This window comes from Gekko japonicus, unplaced genomic scaffold (assembly GCF_001447785.1).
Source record: "Gekko japonicus isolate JY-2015 unplaced genomic scaffold, Gekko_japonicus_V1.1 scaffold944, whole genome shotgun sequence".
Classification (NCBI taxonomy): domain Eukaryota; kingdom Metazoa; phylum Chordata; class Lepidosauria; order Squamata; family Gekkonidae; genus Gekko; species Gekko japonicus.
This window is the reverse complement of record NW_015165857.1, coordinates 102,355-120,908: the sequence shown is the minus strand read 5'-3', so window position 1 is coordinate 120,908 and position 18,554 is coordinate 102,355. Positions and strand designations below refer to the sequence as shown.

The following is an 18,554-nucleotide window of genomic DNA, read 5'->3' as shown; positions in this document are numbered from 1 at the left end:
GTAACAAGTCCGCCTTTATTTCTGTTACTGGGGCAATTAGTTCACTCATAAGTTCTTTAAGATTCTCTCCTTTGTTCTCTGGCACCCCCTGGAAGTGTAGGACCATATTGGCCTTATCCATTTGTACTTGAAGCATTTGATCTTCCAAAGAAGAAGTTTTATTTTCCAATTTTTGCACTTTCTTCTTCACTTTCTGCGTTGATTCAGCTACTTTCTTTACTTTCTCAGCATCCTGATTCATTACTTGAATCAGATCAGTTATTTGCGTTTGTTGTGCAGAAATGCTCTGTGTTACCACGGACATCTGCTCTGTGAAGTTATTCAGCTGATCCAGTAGAGGGCGCATGAACTCAGCTATAGCCTTTGCCGTCTCACTGGTCGTTTCCGGCTTAGGGGACTCTGGTTTCGTTTTCAAAAGTCTGTCTTTGTCTTTGTCCCTCTTCCCCGCCATCTTTTTCCCGTTTTACTTTCGGAAAGTTTTTTAAGTCTCTGAATATGCACTTGACTGCTTAGCTCGATTGGGTAAGTACTTCTGGGCAATTTAATCGCGTTTCTCTTCTGCCCCCCCCTTCGCTCAACAGTTTATGTGCATGGGAGGCGTCCCCCCCGCTCGCTTTTCCCGTTCCGCGGAGTAGGTTAGGGAGCATCTTTTCTTTCAAAAATCGTTTTCCAGTTGACTCACGTTCATAGTTGGCCTTTCGACCACACTTCTTTCATCATTTTTCACGCCTGATCTCCTGCGCTTGCCCCGGTTAGCTTCACTTGTACCATTCGGTCTCTCGGCTGGAGGAACCACTGGAGCGAAGGGGCACCTCAATTCTCTGGCATTCTGCCATTGAAGAGGCTACCCCTCAGAGCTGCTTGGCCAGGGTCCCTTTGCTGGGCCCCTTGGGGGGGTTTACAAGCCTGCTCACCCCCTCCTTCCGCCGGAGCACAGAGACACCCCCAGGAGGTCTGGGAGGTGAGTCCGTGAGCATGCCGCCATCAACCGGAAGTCAGGTGGGCGATTCCTGAAGGTGTAATTTTTAAAATCAAGGGCAAAAGAGAGAAGATTGACTCCATCTTTAAAGCTAAGGAATTTTTGAGATGTCAGCTCGGGCCGGAAGAAGAACGTAAAGATGAAGAATCCAAGTCAAGTGACTCTGTTACTTCGGGAGCGGACGAGGACTCTGTGGGGGAAGCGGGTGCGAGAGCGGGAGCAACGAAAACTGTATATGATTTTAGGGATAGAAAACCGAAGTAGGGCAGAAGGACTCTGTAAATTGCTCTTTGAAGTAAAGAAAATGCTCAAGAAGTACTCTCACAAAGATTAACTTACTAATGTAGAAGATATGTTAAACAAGAACCTCACAAGTATATTGTATCACTAACACTTGTTTTACTAACATTTATATTAACATGGAAAGGATCTCCTACTCTTGGGTTTTTAGTTAGTGTGGGTATCTTTCCTTTATCCTTAGATGTAGTCCCCCCTCCCTATATTTTTCGTTGTAGTTAATAGTCTATGAAAAATAATAAAAATACCCCTTTGGGGGTTTCAAAAAAAGAAGAAGAAGAAGAAGAAGAAAATCCCCAATGGAAGGACTCCTTCACCCCATCCATGTTCAGATATACATCCAAGGATGTGCATGTTCTGTTCAGGAAAAAATATCCTAATCAAGAAGCCCAAATTCTGCACTTGGAAGAAATTAGAATTAGGCATACTTAAGTAAACTACATGTATTGTGTGCCATTCTGCAAAATCAACGTTTTCAAATGCGGAACTATTTGGTAAAGAAGGAAGGGCTAGAACCCCAGCTATTTGGGCTGGAAATGAAAGCTGATGTTCTCAGAATGTTGGATTTTGTTCCAAATACTAAATTCTATGCAATGCTCTTCACAGATAGACCTTCCTGATCCACAATCTCTACTGGACCCAGATGAGACTCACTCAAAATGAGTGAGTTCATGGCCAAAGACATTTTGATGTCTTCAAGAAATAGAACATTTCTTCTTCTGTCTAAATCATGGTCTGTGGCCTAGGAAGGACCCAAATATCTAAAAGGCCTTCTCCTCCCATACATTCTTGTATACCAGTTTTTCCTAGTCTGTGGGTCACAAACCTCTGAAAGTAAGTTGCGGACCAGCCCCCCCAGTGGCTGCCACTGCCCTTTCCATGGTTTCCTTTTGTATTTTGGAAACCAAGCTCTGACCCTGGAAATGGTATCTTCTATGGCATTCATTAGTTGGTATCTGTTTCTTCACTGCATAGACACGTTGATCAAGTAAATCATGTCCTGATGGTTACTAGAGAGAGTTTCTTAGAATGTTAGTGGGGATTATAGGGAGGAATGGAGAAGGAGAGGGTGGTCGAAGGCTGGAATGTCCATATGCAAAGGCTGCATACGTCAGAATGTCGCTTGGGGCTCATAGTGGGGGCAGCTGCACCCTTTCTGCGATGTTTGTTGGTTTCACAAAAACATCTGGTTAGCCACTGTGGAAAATGGAATGTTGAACTAGATGGGTGCCAAGGTCATAATTTGGCTAGAGCACCAAAAATCCTTGGGCCAGCCTTGAATGGGGTCACCATACTGTGTACCAGGGATGTGAACCACCTATAATCCTCAGGCAGCTACTGGCTGTTCCTCCAATCGTGGTAGCCTGCCTGGTATCAACCGGAGCCTTTCCCATCGTAGCTTCCACTTTGTGGAATGGGCTCCCTGTGGATGTAAGGGGTGCACCGTCGCTAGAAATATGGAGAAGCTGCTGTAAGGTTGTTTTCTTTGCCATGGCTTTTTATGGGGTTTAGACTGCAGGCATCTTATGCATGTGTGTGTATGATATTATTTGGGGCTCTATTTTGCATGAGTTTTGTAAGTTTCCTTGAGCCACAATGACAGGCGGGATATAAATAGTTAATAGTGGCCCTTTTCTCATTACTGTTCTGAACTAGATGAAATTTGTTGGCCAGTTTCAAGTAAAGCGATAACAGGGACAGGTTTCATACAGTGAATTTCCTTCTGTTAATGAGCCATCTCTGAAGCGCTGTGGTCATTTCAAACACTGCTGCTTTTTCCTCTGCTCTTTTTTGCCGCATGATCTTCCTCAGACTTTTTTTAACATTCTGAGTTGAGCTCTATAGTGCTAAACCAATATAGCATTTTCGTGCTATAGCAGCACCATTGAGATGCCTTGACTCCATTGACTCTATAACAGGTTAGCACTATAACACTCACCTTAGAACATTTTTTAAATCGGCGAGGGATGTTGTGGAAAAAGAGGGGGGGGGGGGGGGGGGGTGAGCTGTATTGTAGGAAGTGCTATGGACATTTTAAACAGCACTCCAGAATTATTCAAAAGCACAACGAAGGGGTTGAAAACAGAAAAAAGCAGTTTCCCTCAAAAGCAGTTCAACTGCATTTTGTTAACCTGATGCAAGTGGGCTTGTATGGATAGGTGGGCCATTCTGGTGTAGTGGTTAAGTGTGTGGACTCTAACCTGGGAGAGTTTGAATCCCCACTCTTCCCCTTGCAACTGCTGGATGACCTTGGGCAGGCCATAGTTCTGGCACAGCTGTTCTTTGAAAAAGAGCAGTTTCTGCCAGAGCTCTCTCAGCCCCACCTACCTCACGGGGTGTCTGTTGTGGGGAGGGGAAGGGAAAGGAGTTCGTAAGCCGCTCTGAGACTCCTTTGGGTAGTGAAGGGCAGGGCATAAATCTAATCTCGTCCCTTCTTCTTTTTCTAGGTAAATAAATTCCGCTAGCAGCCAGTTACTAAAACGGGTCTGTCTGAAATGACAGAAAAAAATCCATTAGCAACCAGTTACTAAAATGGAATACCAAGGCAGTTTGAAAAGAGTCACTGGCTATCAGTTTATGTCTGGGCACAATTCAGATGTCAAAGTAGTTTGGAACTGGGATCTCTGAAGGCCCTCCTGTTCCTGCATAGACCTTCCTGTATGTCAAAAGCGTCTTCTGGGTCTTGACTCTGGCTGCTGTCTATCCCAAACAGTCAGTTGGCTACTAGGGGCAGCCTTTTGCATCATGGCAAGAACTTTGGAATGCCCTCACCTGCTAGATCAGGTTGTTCTGGCCCAAGCTTTTGACCATACTTAACTTCTGTTTACAGGGGTGTATGTGTAGTAATCTCCTTTGTATTGTTTAATTACCTTGGAGGCATAGACTTGATTGGAGGAATATACTTAGATACAAAATGTTTGTTTTGGATTGATCCGCCATACACATATGGGCGTGGTAGACTTGGTTTTCTTTTTCTGTTTTGCTATTTTAGTGTTTGGTTTCTCTTTATATTAGTCTTTAATCCAGCAAGGAAATTCACAATTGCATCTGTAGTATCTTCTCTTTCATCATCTTCAATATGCTTCACGTGCACAGGTGTTGTGCTGAGATTGCTTCCTCAAAATGTTGAATACATTTCCAAGTAAATAAATTTGATTCAGTTTGTGTGAGAAATCCCAGATCAGTGTGGCGCCTTGGAATTTCATCACAGTGCCTGGTATTTTTGACAGCTGATTTTATCCTAGCATCTCTCAGCAATCCTTGCTTATCATTTTGTGTCAGAATATTTGTATGACGCAAAAATGAATATTCATAAAGTCCTTGTCATCTGCTTGTTGACATGTAAACGTTAATTTTAGGCCGTTCGGTGGCAGCAGATAAACTTATTTCCTAAACAGTTATTTTTCTTTACTGGCTCTAATATTCAGTTAAATGGAGATGCAGCTTGTTTATGAGAAATTGGGGGAAAGAAGTTAGGTTAAGGTTAGAAGTTAGTGATAATTAAGTTAATGGGGATTTCCCCTATAATTATTTATTCACTGCAACCTTCTTACCCTGGCATTTATGAAATTATGAAAAACTGTGGGGGGGGAAGGTCAGGATCTGGAAGCAATAGTTAGAAAATGTGGCTATTAAACATAAAACCCTGATGAGTTGAAAACAAAGCTTCTGTATTTTCAGGCTGGGTTTTAGATTTTAAAAGATGAAGCGTGATTTAAACTGGCAGTGCGGTGGCACGAGTGGTTAAGACGCTGAACTGCAGACTGGAAGGTCGGTAGTTCAGCGGTTCGAGACCCGAGTGCCGCATGACGGAGTGAGCTCCCGTCTCTGGCCCCAGCTCCTGCCAACCTAGCAGTTTGAAAGCAAGAAATTGCAAGTAGATAAATAGGTACCGCTTCAGTGGGAAGGTAACAGCGTTCCGTGTGCCTCGGCATCTAGTCATGCCGGCCACATGACCACGGAAACGCCTTCGGACAGCACTGGCTCTTCGGCTTGGAAACAGAGATGAGCACCACATCCCTAGAATCAGATTCGACTGGCTTTCAAGCAAGGAAAACCTTTACTATAAGTATATGGTTAATGATTAGGTATGTACTTAATGACTGCAGGCCCCATTTTTGGCAGCTTTGGCAGCCTTGGTGATCTTCAGATTCTGTTCTTCTTTTTTTTGGTAAACAAATTTTATTTTCTCAGGAATACAACATATAAAATTAAATCATTTCGTTCTATCAATTGTCTACCCCATTCCCAGTTCCTCCCCTCCCTCCAGTGGCTTCCCGCAATGCTTCCACCCCTGCTCCAAATTACTTCGTATCATCAACTATATCAATTTCTTATCATTACAATCTAAAGATAACATCATTTGACTTAATATTGATCTAAACATATTAAGTTTTGTTTCACATCCCAGTTCTTTTCCAGATATATTTTAAAGTCACTCCATTCTTGAAAAAACACGTCGTCTTCTTTATTATTCAACTTCTTCGTAATTTTGTCCATCTCTGCCATGAACAGAACTTTTTGTATCCAGTCTTCAATTTCTGGCACTTTCTCTGTTTTCCAAAATTGTGCATAAATCATTCTCGCTGTTGTGATTAAGTACCAGAATAAAGTCTTTTTAGTTGTATTGACTTCTTCCATTTTCAGTCCCAAAAGCAGAATTTCCGGCGCCTTTTTGAAAGAGCATTTCAGTATTTTTTGCATTTCTTTCTGGACTTTTGTCCAAAAGTCAACTGCTTTCTCACAAGTCCACCACATGTGGTAAAATGAGCCTTCATGGCTTTTACATTTCCAACACTTATTTGACATATTCTGGTTCATATTTGCAATTTTTTTCGGAGTCATGTACCACCTATACATCATTTTATAACAATTCTCTCTAACATTGGTACAAGGCGATATCTTAATAGAATTTTTCCACAAATATTCCCAGGTTTCAATAGCCACTTCCGTATTCATATTTATCGCCCATTTTATCATTTGCCCTTTTACAGTCTCATCTTCAGTATACCATTTTAGTAACACTTTATACATTTTAGAGATATTTTTTCCCCCTTCACTCTCCCAAATCATTTCAATCTCATTTTTTTCCTCTCTAAAACCATAGTTTCTTTTGTCTGATCTAAAAAGATCAAAAATCTGCATATATTTCAACCATTCATATTCATATTCAATTTCATTCTGCTTTTTCATTACCCATTCTGTTCCCACTTTTTTAATTAGATCTTTATATGGCAACCAATCTTTATCTCTATGTCTTGAGTAAGATGTTAACACTTCCACTGGTACAATCCACAATGGTCTTACATCACAAAAGTATTTTTTATACCTCATCCATACCACAAATAGTGCTTTTCTTACCACATGAAGCTTAAAAAAGCTATCCATTTTTGTTTTGTCATACCATAAATATGCATGCCAACCAAATCTACAATCATGGCCTTCTAACCCCAGTAACTTATCATTTTCTAATTTCACCCACTGTTCCATCCAGGTTAGACAGACCGCTTCATAATATAGTCTAAGATTTGGTAGTTGTAGCCCACCTCTGTCTTTGGCATCACAAAGAATTTTCATCTTAATTCGCGGTTTCTTGCCTGCCCAAACAAACTTTGATAGTTCTTGTTGCCACTTCAGATTCTGTTCTAAAAGGCCTCGGGGTGGCCTCATTTTGTGTGTCTGTTGCCTTCTGTTACAGATGTGGTTAGTCTTAGTGCTGGATGGGTTCTTAATACTCTGGATGGAATACTTAGTACAGGATGGAATACTTAGGCTGAGTTCAGACTGGCAGTTTGGCCCGATAGAGGCACGTTTCACAAATGGATTGAAGGGGCCGGTTCACACAGCCACAGCTGTCAGGCGTTCCCCAGCCATACTCACCCCATCCTATGACGATTCCCTACCGTGTTAAAAAAGTACCAGGTGAAAGCCGTAGCAAACCTTGGAGGGCGCATTGATCCTGCTTCCCGGAAGTGTGCACACTAAAAGCCGCAAACAAGCCGCATTGCTGCGGTGCTGCTGCACCTATGCGCATAGGCGCATGTCGCCGGAGTGAAAAAAAGCCGCTTACAGCTGTGCCTCTGCCAGGGGCGGGCCAACAGTGCGAACGCTCCCTTGTGCCTCCTCCCCGGTATGCTCCCGCATCAGTAGGTGCAGTGCAACCGGGAATCCCCGGCGCGACTTGGTCCGGTCTTTTTGCCCCGCCTCCCTCATGCTTCATACTGCCAGTCAGTTCTCAGCCTTAGTGTAGCATTTTCAGGGGCGATAAAATCAAGGTATAAACTGCTTGTTAGCTCCTTTTTTTAGAGGATAATGTGAAACTTCATCTTGTGAAATATTAATACGGGGTTAATTTGCTGTTAATGCCTTGACAACAGGCTGCTGGAGAAAAGGCAGTGAGAGAAGAATTTCCGGATGCCATCATCATGAAGCCTGCTGAAATGTTTGGAAGAGAGGACAAGTTTTTGAACTATTATGCAAGTATGCACTTACTGGAGCATGAAATCTGCTTTGTTAAGGGGAAAGTAATGCTGGAGAGGAAGTGGTAGAATCTCACTTCTTTCCACCATTGCTCCCAATTGTGCCTCTGTTCCCTCATGCCAGCCCATGTCATGAATCAATGACTAGAATGACTGGCAGCTACTTCACATCACCTCCTATCTGGTTCTTTTAACTGGAGATGCCGGGGTAGTTGAACCTGTGACTTTTGGCATGCCAAGCAGATGCTCTGGTTTTGATCTACAGCCCAGCCCCGTTTTAAGTTCATTTCCCTCTTCAAACTGTTGCTACTGTCTTCTGGAGATATAGTTGTAGATCTTAGTGGTTCTTTGTGATGCACATTTGCCTGGGTTTGTTACTCTAGAATTGTAAACATCGGAAACTTTGCCAAGCCCGTTTTTGTTTATTCAAAATGAAGACTTGGCCCCCTCCCATCTCTTTCCATTCCTTGGGATTGGCAGGAGGAGCCTCTTCTCTGGTTGTATCCATTGAGAGAGGAAAGGTTTGCTGTTTCAAACTTGGGTGATCACAGCACTCAATACAGAAGTTGGATTTTTTTTCCACTAGAGAGGAAATGGAATTTTAGAAACTCAAAATCCTGCACTCTTGAGAATTAAAGTTTATCTGTTGGAATTTGAAAGCATTTCCTTTAATCCGAAACTGAAGAATGCTTTCGGAAAGTTTTACTCAACTTTTTGTCATGATTCATCTTTATATTTGTGTGTTCGGTATGTGTTCAGGACACCATTCTCTTTCAAGGTTTTTGGGTCACAGGTTCAGTCTCCTGCATCTCTGGTTGAAAAACTTGGGTAGGAGGTGATGTGTTAAACTTTGACCAGGGACCCTGGAGAGCCATATCTTCAAGACTGAACTTGAGGAACCAAGGGTCTGATTCGGAATCAGACCACTGCATATGTATGTGTAATTGCACATCCATCATTTTTTTAAATTTTATTGTATTTAAGAAAGAAGTAATAATAACTACTGTAAATACAACCTGAATTATACTGTAAATACAACCTGAGAGAGACAGTTTGGTGTAGTGGTTAAGTGTGCAGACTCTAATCTGGGAGAACTGGGTTTGATTCCCCACTCGTCCACTTGCACCTGGCTGGATGACCTTGGGCAAGCCATAGTTCTGGCACAGCTGTTCTTGAAAAAGAGCAGTTTCTGTCAGAACTCTCTCGGCCCCACCTACTTCACAGGGTGTCTGTTGTGGGGAGGGGAAGGAAAAGGAGTTTGTAAGCCCCTCTGGGTGGGGTATAAATCCAATATCTTCTTCTCCTTCTGTATACTTTAGTAAAAGCAAATATTGCATGAAATGGACCTTAAGTTTCATTATTTATTTATTAAATGTATATGGCTCAACATGCCAAAATCTAGTGGCTGTGAACTCGACAGCCACTTCTGGCCATTCTGCAGGGTCTTCCCCTCCTTTCAGACAGATGTAGGAGTTCCCTGCTTTCTGGGCATGTTCTTTTATTTATTAATTTTTTAAAAGGCAGTTGAGTCTCACGTTGATGTTTTAAGGTATGGTTGTATGTTTTGCTGAAAGCCTCCCTCCAGGCAGCTTTTCTTTGGTTCCTGATAGCCCCATTTGCATTCCCCAAGTAACTTATCCATCTCTGTTTAGACATGCGCTGGTTTGTGGGTGTGCCGCTGATTTCCATGGGCAAGAAAACAGTGAAACAGCCTATCTATGTAGGTATTTAGGCAAAAATGTCCATTTTAGAGTTTATTAAAAAAAAACCTTGCCGTTTATGTTAATGTTTGTTCTTGAAAATTTTAACCCGCAGGTGGTTGATGTAGCCAAGGCAATAATTAATGCCATTAAGGAACCTGATGCTAAAGGCAAAACGTATGCATTGACCGGGTAGGTTAGTCTTTTTACCATAAACCATGAAACCTTTCTATCTGGTATCTCTGATCAATACTGCAGTGTTATAGTGCTACAGATTGTGTGTGTGTGAGAGAGAGAGAGAGAAAGAAATAGACATGCAGATTACAAGAACTCAAGTTAGTGATCATCTGGAATTATTAGATCAGAGTGGGTTTCCAATTTTGTAATTCACCTAACTGGTTGCGGCCACAATCAAAACATATTGGTTTGCGCTAAATCAAGCCTTTGCACTGTCTCGGAACCCAGTTGAGGAACTTTGATCAGACAGCTAAGCAGGATCTTTGGCAGTAAGGCTGGAGTTTTCAGAAGTGACAGTGAATGCCAAATGTAATCAAAAGAGAAAATGATCTTGTTATAAACCTGGACTTCAGAAGTTAGCAGTTCTTTCACCAGACCTTTATCCAAACAGTTTTTAAATTAATGAGCAGTGAGCCCTGACCTGAATAGCCTAGGCAAGCCCGGTCTCGGAAGCTAAGCACTGGCTTCTAGTCTAGTAAGTAGGGTCGACTCTGGCAAGTTCTTGGATGGGAGACGACCTTGGAATGCCAGAGGTAGGAGGATGGGGGCAGGCTTTATTCAGCCACCTCTCTGAATATCCTCCCGGCCCCCAGTAGGGATCAGTCACCAGAGGTCGCCATGACTTCCAAGTGCACACACACTTATATACACACATACATGCACATGTGAAAAAAATACAACCCCCCCCCAAAAATTAATAGGCAGTGTGAGTGTATGGGGGTCAAAACCCAAAAGTGAGTGATAACTCTTTATGTGTGTGAGAGGGGAGGGGTAAATGAATCAAGGAGGAAGAACTGGGGTGAAATTCAAGAGGAATCTCTGTGGCTTCCCCGTAATGTGTGTAATGGCCATGAGATACAGCGTCCTGCTTAGCCTGTCCTAGGTGTTGGTGCTGCCTTAAGAGCAGTGGGCCAGTTCTCAGTATTTGCTTATTTACTTCATTTGCAGCCCATCTCTCTTGTTGAAACTCAAGGTGGATCACTACATACATAGATCGGTTCAGTTGGACAGCATATTGCATTGCGAAGTAGTCCAAACACTTGATAGCATACATGTTTTTACCTTGAGTGATAGGCCGTCTTTCACATTAGAATGATCTGGCAATTTTCTGCTTCAAAATATTGAGTAACTATGTAATAATATATATAGAAGTTATCTTTTTAAGTGTTTCCTCAACCTGGATTCCTGCTTGGCCTTCATATCACTCCCGAGATCTTTACCATCATATTTCTTTAATTGCTGACACACCTATTTTTATATGGCTGGAAAGCAGGATAAAAATGCAACAACATTGCTTTTTCTGTTCCATGTTATTTTGTCCTGGGGTGGGTGAGGGTGGGAAGAGGGGTTAAAGTTCAAATATGCTGCAAGGTTTTTTTTTCCCATCAAGCTATTTTTAGGGCAGAGCCTTTCTGACAGATATTTTTGGCTTCAGCTTCCTGTGCACCTTTGATTCTTTCTCTGCTCACTTGAGGTTTGATTCCCCACTCTTCCACTTGCACCTGGCTGGATGACCTTGGGCAAGCCATAACTCTGACACAGCTGTCCTTGAAAAAGAGCAGTTTCTCTCAAGAGTTCTCTCAGCCCCACCTACCTCACAGGGTGTCTGTTGTGGGGAGGGGAAGGGAAAGGAGTTTGTAAGCTGCTCTGAGACACCTTTGGGTAGTGAAGGGCGGGGTATAAATCCAATCTCTCTTTTCTTTTCTTCTCTTCCCTTCCAAGATTTCACCACTGCACATCTAAAATAACGTCCTTACAGCAGTTTTACTTTGCCGCTCATGAGGATTGTTTCGTATGCACTGAGCTTTCAGGCCACCAGTGCTATTCACTTAGCAACCAGAGCTGTTTCAAAAACTCGTGTAACTGGGATATAGCAGAATACCATGTACTGGAACATGAATATGCTTTAATCATGTTCTGGTTTCCATTTGCCTCTCAAAACCTCTTCCTAAAGAGGTGATGTTATATTATGTGCCCAGATTATGCGTGATTTTCACATAAAAATGGAGTTCGCGTGTACCCTCCTAAACTTCTTATCCATATTACAATGCATAAACATCAGTAGGAATGGCTGCAAGAGACACAGCTTGACTGAATTTAAACTTTACTTTGCCTTTCCCCCCTGCAGCATGCATAGATACGTCCTTTATGATCTGGTACGTTATCTTTATGCGGTTCTCCACAGAGGTTTTCTCCCATATCCACTGCCTCGGCCTTTGTATCAGTAAGTATAGTGTCTGTCTGTCTCTTCTTTTGTCAGTCATATAAATCACAGGAACTCGATTCAGATTTTGCAGTTACAGGGTACATTCAGATCTGTGATAAGAGGCCCTTAAATTTCACTGCAGTTGGTGAGCCTGAAGGGACGTCTTGTGTTCTCTACCTTGCATAGAATGTACTGCCTGAGTGAGGAACTCGTGTTTATTTCTACATGGGTTCTGGGGGGGGGGAGGCATTTAGAACATGCAACATGTGCTGCATTCTGACCATGAGAATGGTCTTGGGTAAGAGGGGATGCGTTTCTAAAATTGAGTCTTCATTCAGGTTCTGAACAAGAATGGCAGCAAAAGAAGGTTCATGAAAGAATTTTGTGCTGTTTCTGCCTGACCCATTTTGAGGAAAGGACCTCCTACAGCCCTCCTCCCCGTGGGCAAGGGAACTGTGGGATCCAGTTACCAGTATCTGCTTCTGTTATCCGTGACCATTCCATCATCTTGCTTGATGCTGCAGTTCAATATTCCCCTCTGCCCGATGTTCCCTGCTCCTCAAGGGAATGGGGATTACGTTGAATCATAAAGTTGGGATCTCCAGGGTCATCTAGTCCAACCCCCTGCACAATTCAGGAAATTCAGAAATACTTTGTCCCACACACACACCCAGTGACCCCGGTTCCATGCCCAGAAGATAGCAAAAACCCTCCAGGATCCCTGGCCAAACTGGCCTGGAGAAAAATTGCTTCCTGACCCCAAAGTGGCAATCGGCATTTCCCTGGGTGTGTAAGAAAGGGCCACAAGAACTAAGCACTCATGCAACCCTTCCTGCCCTTCCTTTCATGATCTGCCTAAGTTCACAGAATCCATGTTGCTGTCAGATGACCATCTAGCCCCTGTTTGAAAACCTCCAAAGGAGAGCCCACCACCTCCTGAGGAAGCCTGTTACGCTGAGGGACTACTCTATCAGGAAGTTCTTCCTAATGTTTAGCTGAGAGCTCGTTTGATTTAATTTCAAATCATTGGTTCTGGTCCAACCTTCCGGGGCAACAGAAAACAACTTTGTACCATCCTCTCTATGACAGCCCTTCAAGTACTTGAGGATGGTTATCATATCATCTTTCAGTTGTCTCCTCTCCAGGTTAAACAACAGTGTTATCAAAACTCATAATTGTGATGGTTCTCTGTTTTCTGCTTTGCATTACAGTTTATGTGCAAGGTTCTTTGAGGCAAGCCCCTTTGAGCCGTGGACAACCAGAGACAAAGTGGATCGGGTAGGCATGAGTTTGCAGTTGCTGATTCTTGCATGTTCTTTCCGACTGTTCGGGCTGAAAGAATTTTTGATGTGTTTAGCACCTTAGAGTGTGTTAATGCCATAGAGTTCCTGTTTTATTTAGGATTGCTTGGGCAGAGTCTAATTTTGCACTAGCTATGAATTAACTGGATTTTGGAAATACGGCAGCTTGAAGCAGACTTCTTATTGGGGGAGAGGCGGAGTTTTTTCCTCCACCCTTTTGAAGGCAATTGTTTGGCACGGTTACTGCTGGAAAAAAACTGGTTTGTTCTACCAGTTCAACTTTGGGGTCTTGAGCACAGGGTGTGCGTGCTGTGGCTTGGTTGCTGTTGGGAGGTGGGTGTTTTCCCTCGCTTCCTTCAGCATTGTAATAACGTCACGTGGTACTTTTCAGCAGGCAAGCTTTCAGAACCCGCTTTGCTATGATGATTTTGGAAAGATTGCAGCAAAGTTGTGGGGGGGGGGGGCACCAGTGTGGGTGGGAAAGTCTGGATCTTCTCAGTCCTGCCCACCTGTTTAACCTGTTTGGAATGAAATCTCACGGTGTTTACTGTTGCTTTTACTCCTAAGAAAGCGCCAAAGGTTAAGAGACTTGGGAAGCCAAATTGCACTGTATAAAAAAAATCCAGGATGATTGCCAATTTATCTCTTCTTTTAGTTAAATAAACACGTCTTGCGGCACCATCAGAACAATATTTCCAGTCTTTGATGGGTGGTAGATTGACAACAGTCTTCGTTAAAGTGCTTTCAGTTGTAAAGAGATGTCAGACAAGCTTACAAGATGCTCTAATCTCTCTCTCTCTTTTGTCTTTTATTTTTACATCAGTATAGGGGTACAGGAAAGAGAAAGGGTAGGGGGAAAAAAGGAGACAAGCAAAAAAACATAGGACACTTTTTACAAATATCAAGGCATACATTAGTAAGGGAATACATGATATAAAAAATCAAGATAATGACACTTAGCACATTTCAGACACTTCACACATTTCATCCTTCTATTTTCACATTAGGAATTGTCATTATTCCCTATCTAGACAATTGTAAAGAAAAATATAGAGATTAATTAACATTAGAGTGACAACTTTACAGATTACAATAATAAGATATAGAGGAGAAAAGACAGGAACAAAATATAATTTTTCATATGATAGTTTAGCATTTATATAATGCCTTGTTAATTATGTCTAAGCTAAGGAGATTAAATATAATAAGCATAAAAGGCTCTCCAGTTATTCTCAAACTTGTTTATCAGCCTCTTATTTATATAGTTTGTCAATTTTGCCATAACAGCATGTTCTTGCATCTTCTCTTTCTGATTCTCAAGATCTAGGCAAATAGGGTGCGCTAATCTCTTGTGTCTTTCAAGTTCCATATCACGGACATGAGGTTCCCTGATCTTCCCGGCCTAGAAGACCTGGGCATCACCGCCACTCCCATAGAGCAGAAAGCGATAGAGGTGCTACGCCGTCACCGCACATTCCGCTGGCTGGAAGCAGAGATTGAGGAAGCAAAACCGGCCAAACCCGTTACCGGCATGTAACAGTTAACTCCCGAGGCTTTGCAGCCTGGACTTGCATTGATCTTGTTTGTTCGAGAATCTGTACATAACAGAAAATTTAAATCCATCCTGTAGCCTTCATTGTGTACTGTTTTTGTTTTAGGATTTTCAGAATGACAGAGAGAGTCTGTGGCTTGTTTGTTTTTAAACTATGAATGGTCCCTGTCTGAACTGAATTCCAGCTCTCCTTGCATGCTGTTAGTTTTATGATTGCGCTGGCCTTAGGTTTTCAGTTTTTGATTCTCAGAACTGGGAAGATGTCCAAGGAGGTTAGCTGTCTTCACAGTTTTGACTTCGTATGCTGGGATAGGCAGTGGCCAAATGACTTGCCCAGATTCAGTGAGGAGCCCTTTACAGCTGAGCCTGAATCTCTGTGGCCCAAGCCAAACCCTTTGACCAGATTTCACCGTGGTTGCTTTCTCAAATAGAACTCACTGGCTCCATTACCTTTTTAAAATACCGTGTGTACACAAAACAAAACACAGCTCTATCATACAATCTGCTAAATAAGCAGACTGTTCTTCAGATTATTAGAGGGGCTGCATACAACAAGGAGAGTCTACGTAGTCACTTCATTTCTCACCATCCCCTTCTTTAGAGCTCTTGCAGCAATGCTGAGCGCCACAGAACCGAGTCCTTAGGTGCCATATGGCTGTTTACACGCATCATGATATGGCTACTGTTCATCTTTGAGATTCCAGGTAAACAGTGAGTTAGGTAAAGGTTTCCCTTGCTCGAAAGCCAGTTGAATCCGACTCTAGGGATGTGGTGCTCATCTCCGTTTCCAAGCCGAAGAGCCAGCGCTGTCCAAAGACGTTTCCGTGGTCATGTGGCCGGCATGACTAGACGCCAAGGAGCACGGAGTTGGGTCCTGGTAAATGTCTCTGCTGATGGAGTGAGGTGTGGATGCTCCTGTTTTCATTGAGTTCCCTTCTCTTGCTGCAGATCTCCAACTCCCCCTTCATGCTGTTCTGGAAGGGGGGTGTCCCTTATCATTTCCCCAGGAGCTTCCTTTGGGGGACAAATTTTCAGCTGGCACCAAGCCAGTCGTCCGTTTATGGAGGGAGCCAGGGCTTCTTTTGTAGAAAAAGCCCAGCAGGAACTCATTAGCATAATAGGCCACACCCCTGACAGTGCATTTCATTCGAATGCTAGGCCACACCCCCGTGGCTTCCCTTGGCTTCCCCAGGCAAGTTGGCCCTTCGACAGGCTGGGAAAGGCATGGGGAGGCATTTAAATGCCTCCTCGATCCTTCCAGGCCCCCCCTGGCCCGCCCACCTCGGAGTCGTCGGGGGGGTCACTCTCCAGGCCTTCCCTCTGTAGCCACACATGCAGAGGTTTTGGCTGTAGTGGGCGTGGCCAGCTCTGAAGCCAGCTGGAACTCCGTTCCTGTGCATTCCTTTCCTGCGCTGGAAGGAGCACTTGTTTTACCTCCATTTATGTAAAATGGTGCCTTAGAGGAAGTTTTATTTATATAATGCTAAAGAGTTTGCAAGGTAAATTTTGGGCGTTGTGGGGCAGGCATAGCTTACAAACAGAGCATAGCTTGCAGACCAGCTCTGCAAGGGGCAGAAGGGCTGATCAGGAAAATGTCTTAACCGTGAGTGTTCCTGTTTGGTGTAGTGGTTAAGTGTGCAGACTCTAATCTGGGAGAACCGGGTTTGATTCCCCACTCCTCCACTTGCACGTGCTGTTGTGACCTTGGGTCAGTCACAAGCTCTGGCACAGCTGTCCTTGAAAAAGAGCAGTTTGTGTCAGAGTTCTCTCAGCCCCACCCACCTCACAGGGTGTCTGTTGTGGGGAGGGGAAGGGAAAGGAGTTTGTAAGCCGCTCTGAGACTCCAAGTGAAGGGCGGGGTATAAATCCAATCTCTTCTTCTTCTTCTTCTTGTTCTCTTGGTTCCGAGAAAATTCCTGTTCGTAATGTTGGAAAAATCGAGAGCTAGGAAAAGAAATGTAATTAGCTACGAAGTGAAGGAATAATTTTGTAAGCGTGTGTGTGGGGAGGGGCACTTTTCATCTGGCCGTCCTCCTATCCCTCTGTTTTTTAGCAAGAGATGCCATCAGACATTCAAAGATGACGCCGAGACAAACGGGACGAACTTCCCCGGAGTTACCGCTCATTTTGATATGTTCTTTCTCAACGCAACGGTTTCCTATCAAAGACAATATAAACTCAATACAGGGAACTCTCCAACCACAATTTGCAATTTGATTATTTAAAACGGAATACATACAATTCTGCATCCCTACACAATATCTGATATCGGACTCTTTCCAGTTCTATGAATAAAACAGATTATATGTGTAACTTGTGACTCAATCTTGTCTATACAGTATTACAATACAAAAGTTATCTAAATATAATCAAAAATAACAATTCCTTACCCATTACTTCAAGAGCTCTTGACAAACGTATATATCTACAGACGGACAAGAAGTCTTAATTGCTACATACACGGTATCCAATATATTGACATGATTCTGTCACGTGCCTCTTACATTGATGATGCCAACTTATCATCCACAGTAATTTACATACAACTTGTAAAGATGTATACAATTTAAGTAATTGTTCATTATGCACTGCCATATCGGGCCAGTATTCCAGTTTAAACATAGATTCTTGTTGGCAACATTAAAGAATCCATTCCTTGGACACCCTAACTGCATGAACGCTTGTAAGATCTTTAAAACCACCTGGTAAACTCCTTGTCAGTTCTGCGCTAAATATACCTAATACATATTGTTCCTATAAAGGCATGTTGTTACACAATAATTCAATTTTGTTTATTTTTTATGATATAAATCAGCACACCCTATTACACATAAAAAGATATTACATAAGAGAATCCAGCATTAAGTCTTTACAGGAAGCATGACAGCTCTAATGCTGCATTGAGCCCAGCTGGCTGTATTGTAGATAATTTGAAGCACCAATAAGCCTCCCTTTGTAAAAGGATCTTATGTGTGTCACATGTGGTATATGGTTTTGAATGAATCACCTCTAACGTGACACATTTAAAGTCCTCTGGACCATGGCCAACTTCAGTAAAGTGCGGAACCAAGGGTGGGCATGTCTCGATCTAGACCTGTGCTCAAGCACACGGGTTCTGAGTGCTCGTGATGTTTGTCCTATGTATTTAAGTCCACATCCACACACTAGCAAATACACTGTCCCCTTAGTAGCACACATGGAGAAATGCGTCAACTCTTTTTTTAAAACCTAATTCTGGGAACTCTAGCACACCTGTTTCCCACATTAAAGAGCAAGCAGCGCATTTTTTACATTTAAAGTGGCCTGTTGGTAAAGTGTCATGTAGATACCTTGGGAGTATATCTGCCCTAATAATCTTATCCCGAATGCTGAGGGTCTTTCTAAATCCGATGATAGGAGGATCTTGACATGACATTATTCAAAATATGCCAATGTTTCAAAACATTGTGATAGACACTGCCAGATTTAGAGCCAGGCGCAGGAATCGCACAGACCTATTAAAGGGCAAATCGGAAAGGTCTGAAAACAATAGGCTGCATTGGGCCCTAGACTTTACAAATAGATCACAGGGTATAAGAAAAATAGTTTTGAAACATTGGCATATTTTGAATAATATCATGTCATGTCAAGATCCTCCTATCATCGGATTTAGAAAGACCCCCAGCATAGGACAAACATCACGAGCACTCAGAACCCGTGTGCTTGAGCACAGGTCTAGATCGAGACATGCCCACCAAGAGGCACCCTTGGTTCCGCACTTTACTGAAGTTGGCCATGGTCCAGAGGACTTTAAATGTGTCACG

The 18,554-nt window shown here is 42.9% G+C and overlaps 1 protein-coding gene across 1 annotated transcript in view; it reads left to right on the top strand.

Annotated features, from left to right (window-relative positions):
* NDUFA9 (NADH:ubiquinone oxidoreductase subunit A9) overlaps nucleotides 1–14,825 on the top strand; it is a 32,086-nt gene extending 17,261 nt beyond the window's left edge. Inside the window, exons 6-11 of the mRNA XM_015411183.1 lie at nucleotides 7,654–7,756; nucleotides 9,408–9,475; nucleotides 9,571–9,647; nucleotides 11,821–11,916; nucleotides 13,110–13,176; nucleotides 14,563–14,825. Of these exons, the coding sequence (XP_015266669.1) occupies nucleotides 7,654–7,756; nucleotides 9,408–9,475; nucleotides 9,571–9,647; nucleotides 11,821–11,916; nucleotides 13,110–13,176; nucleotides 14,563–14,736 (585 nt within the window). The 3' untranslated portion in view covers nucleotides 14,737–14,825. The remainder of the gene's footprint in view (nucleotides 1–7,653; nucleotides 7,757–9,407; nucleotides 9,476–9,570; nucleotides 9,648–11,820; nucleotides 11,917–13,109; nucleotides 13,177–14,562) is intronic.
* Nucleotides 14,826–18,554: the final 3,729 nt, after the last annotated feature.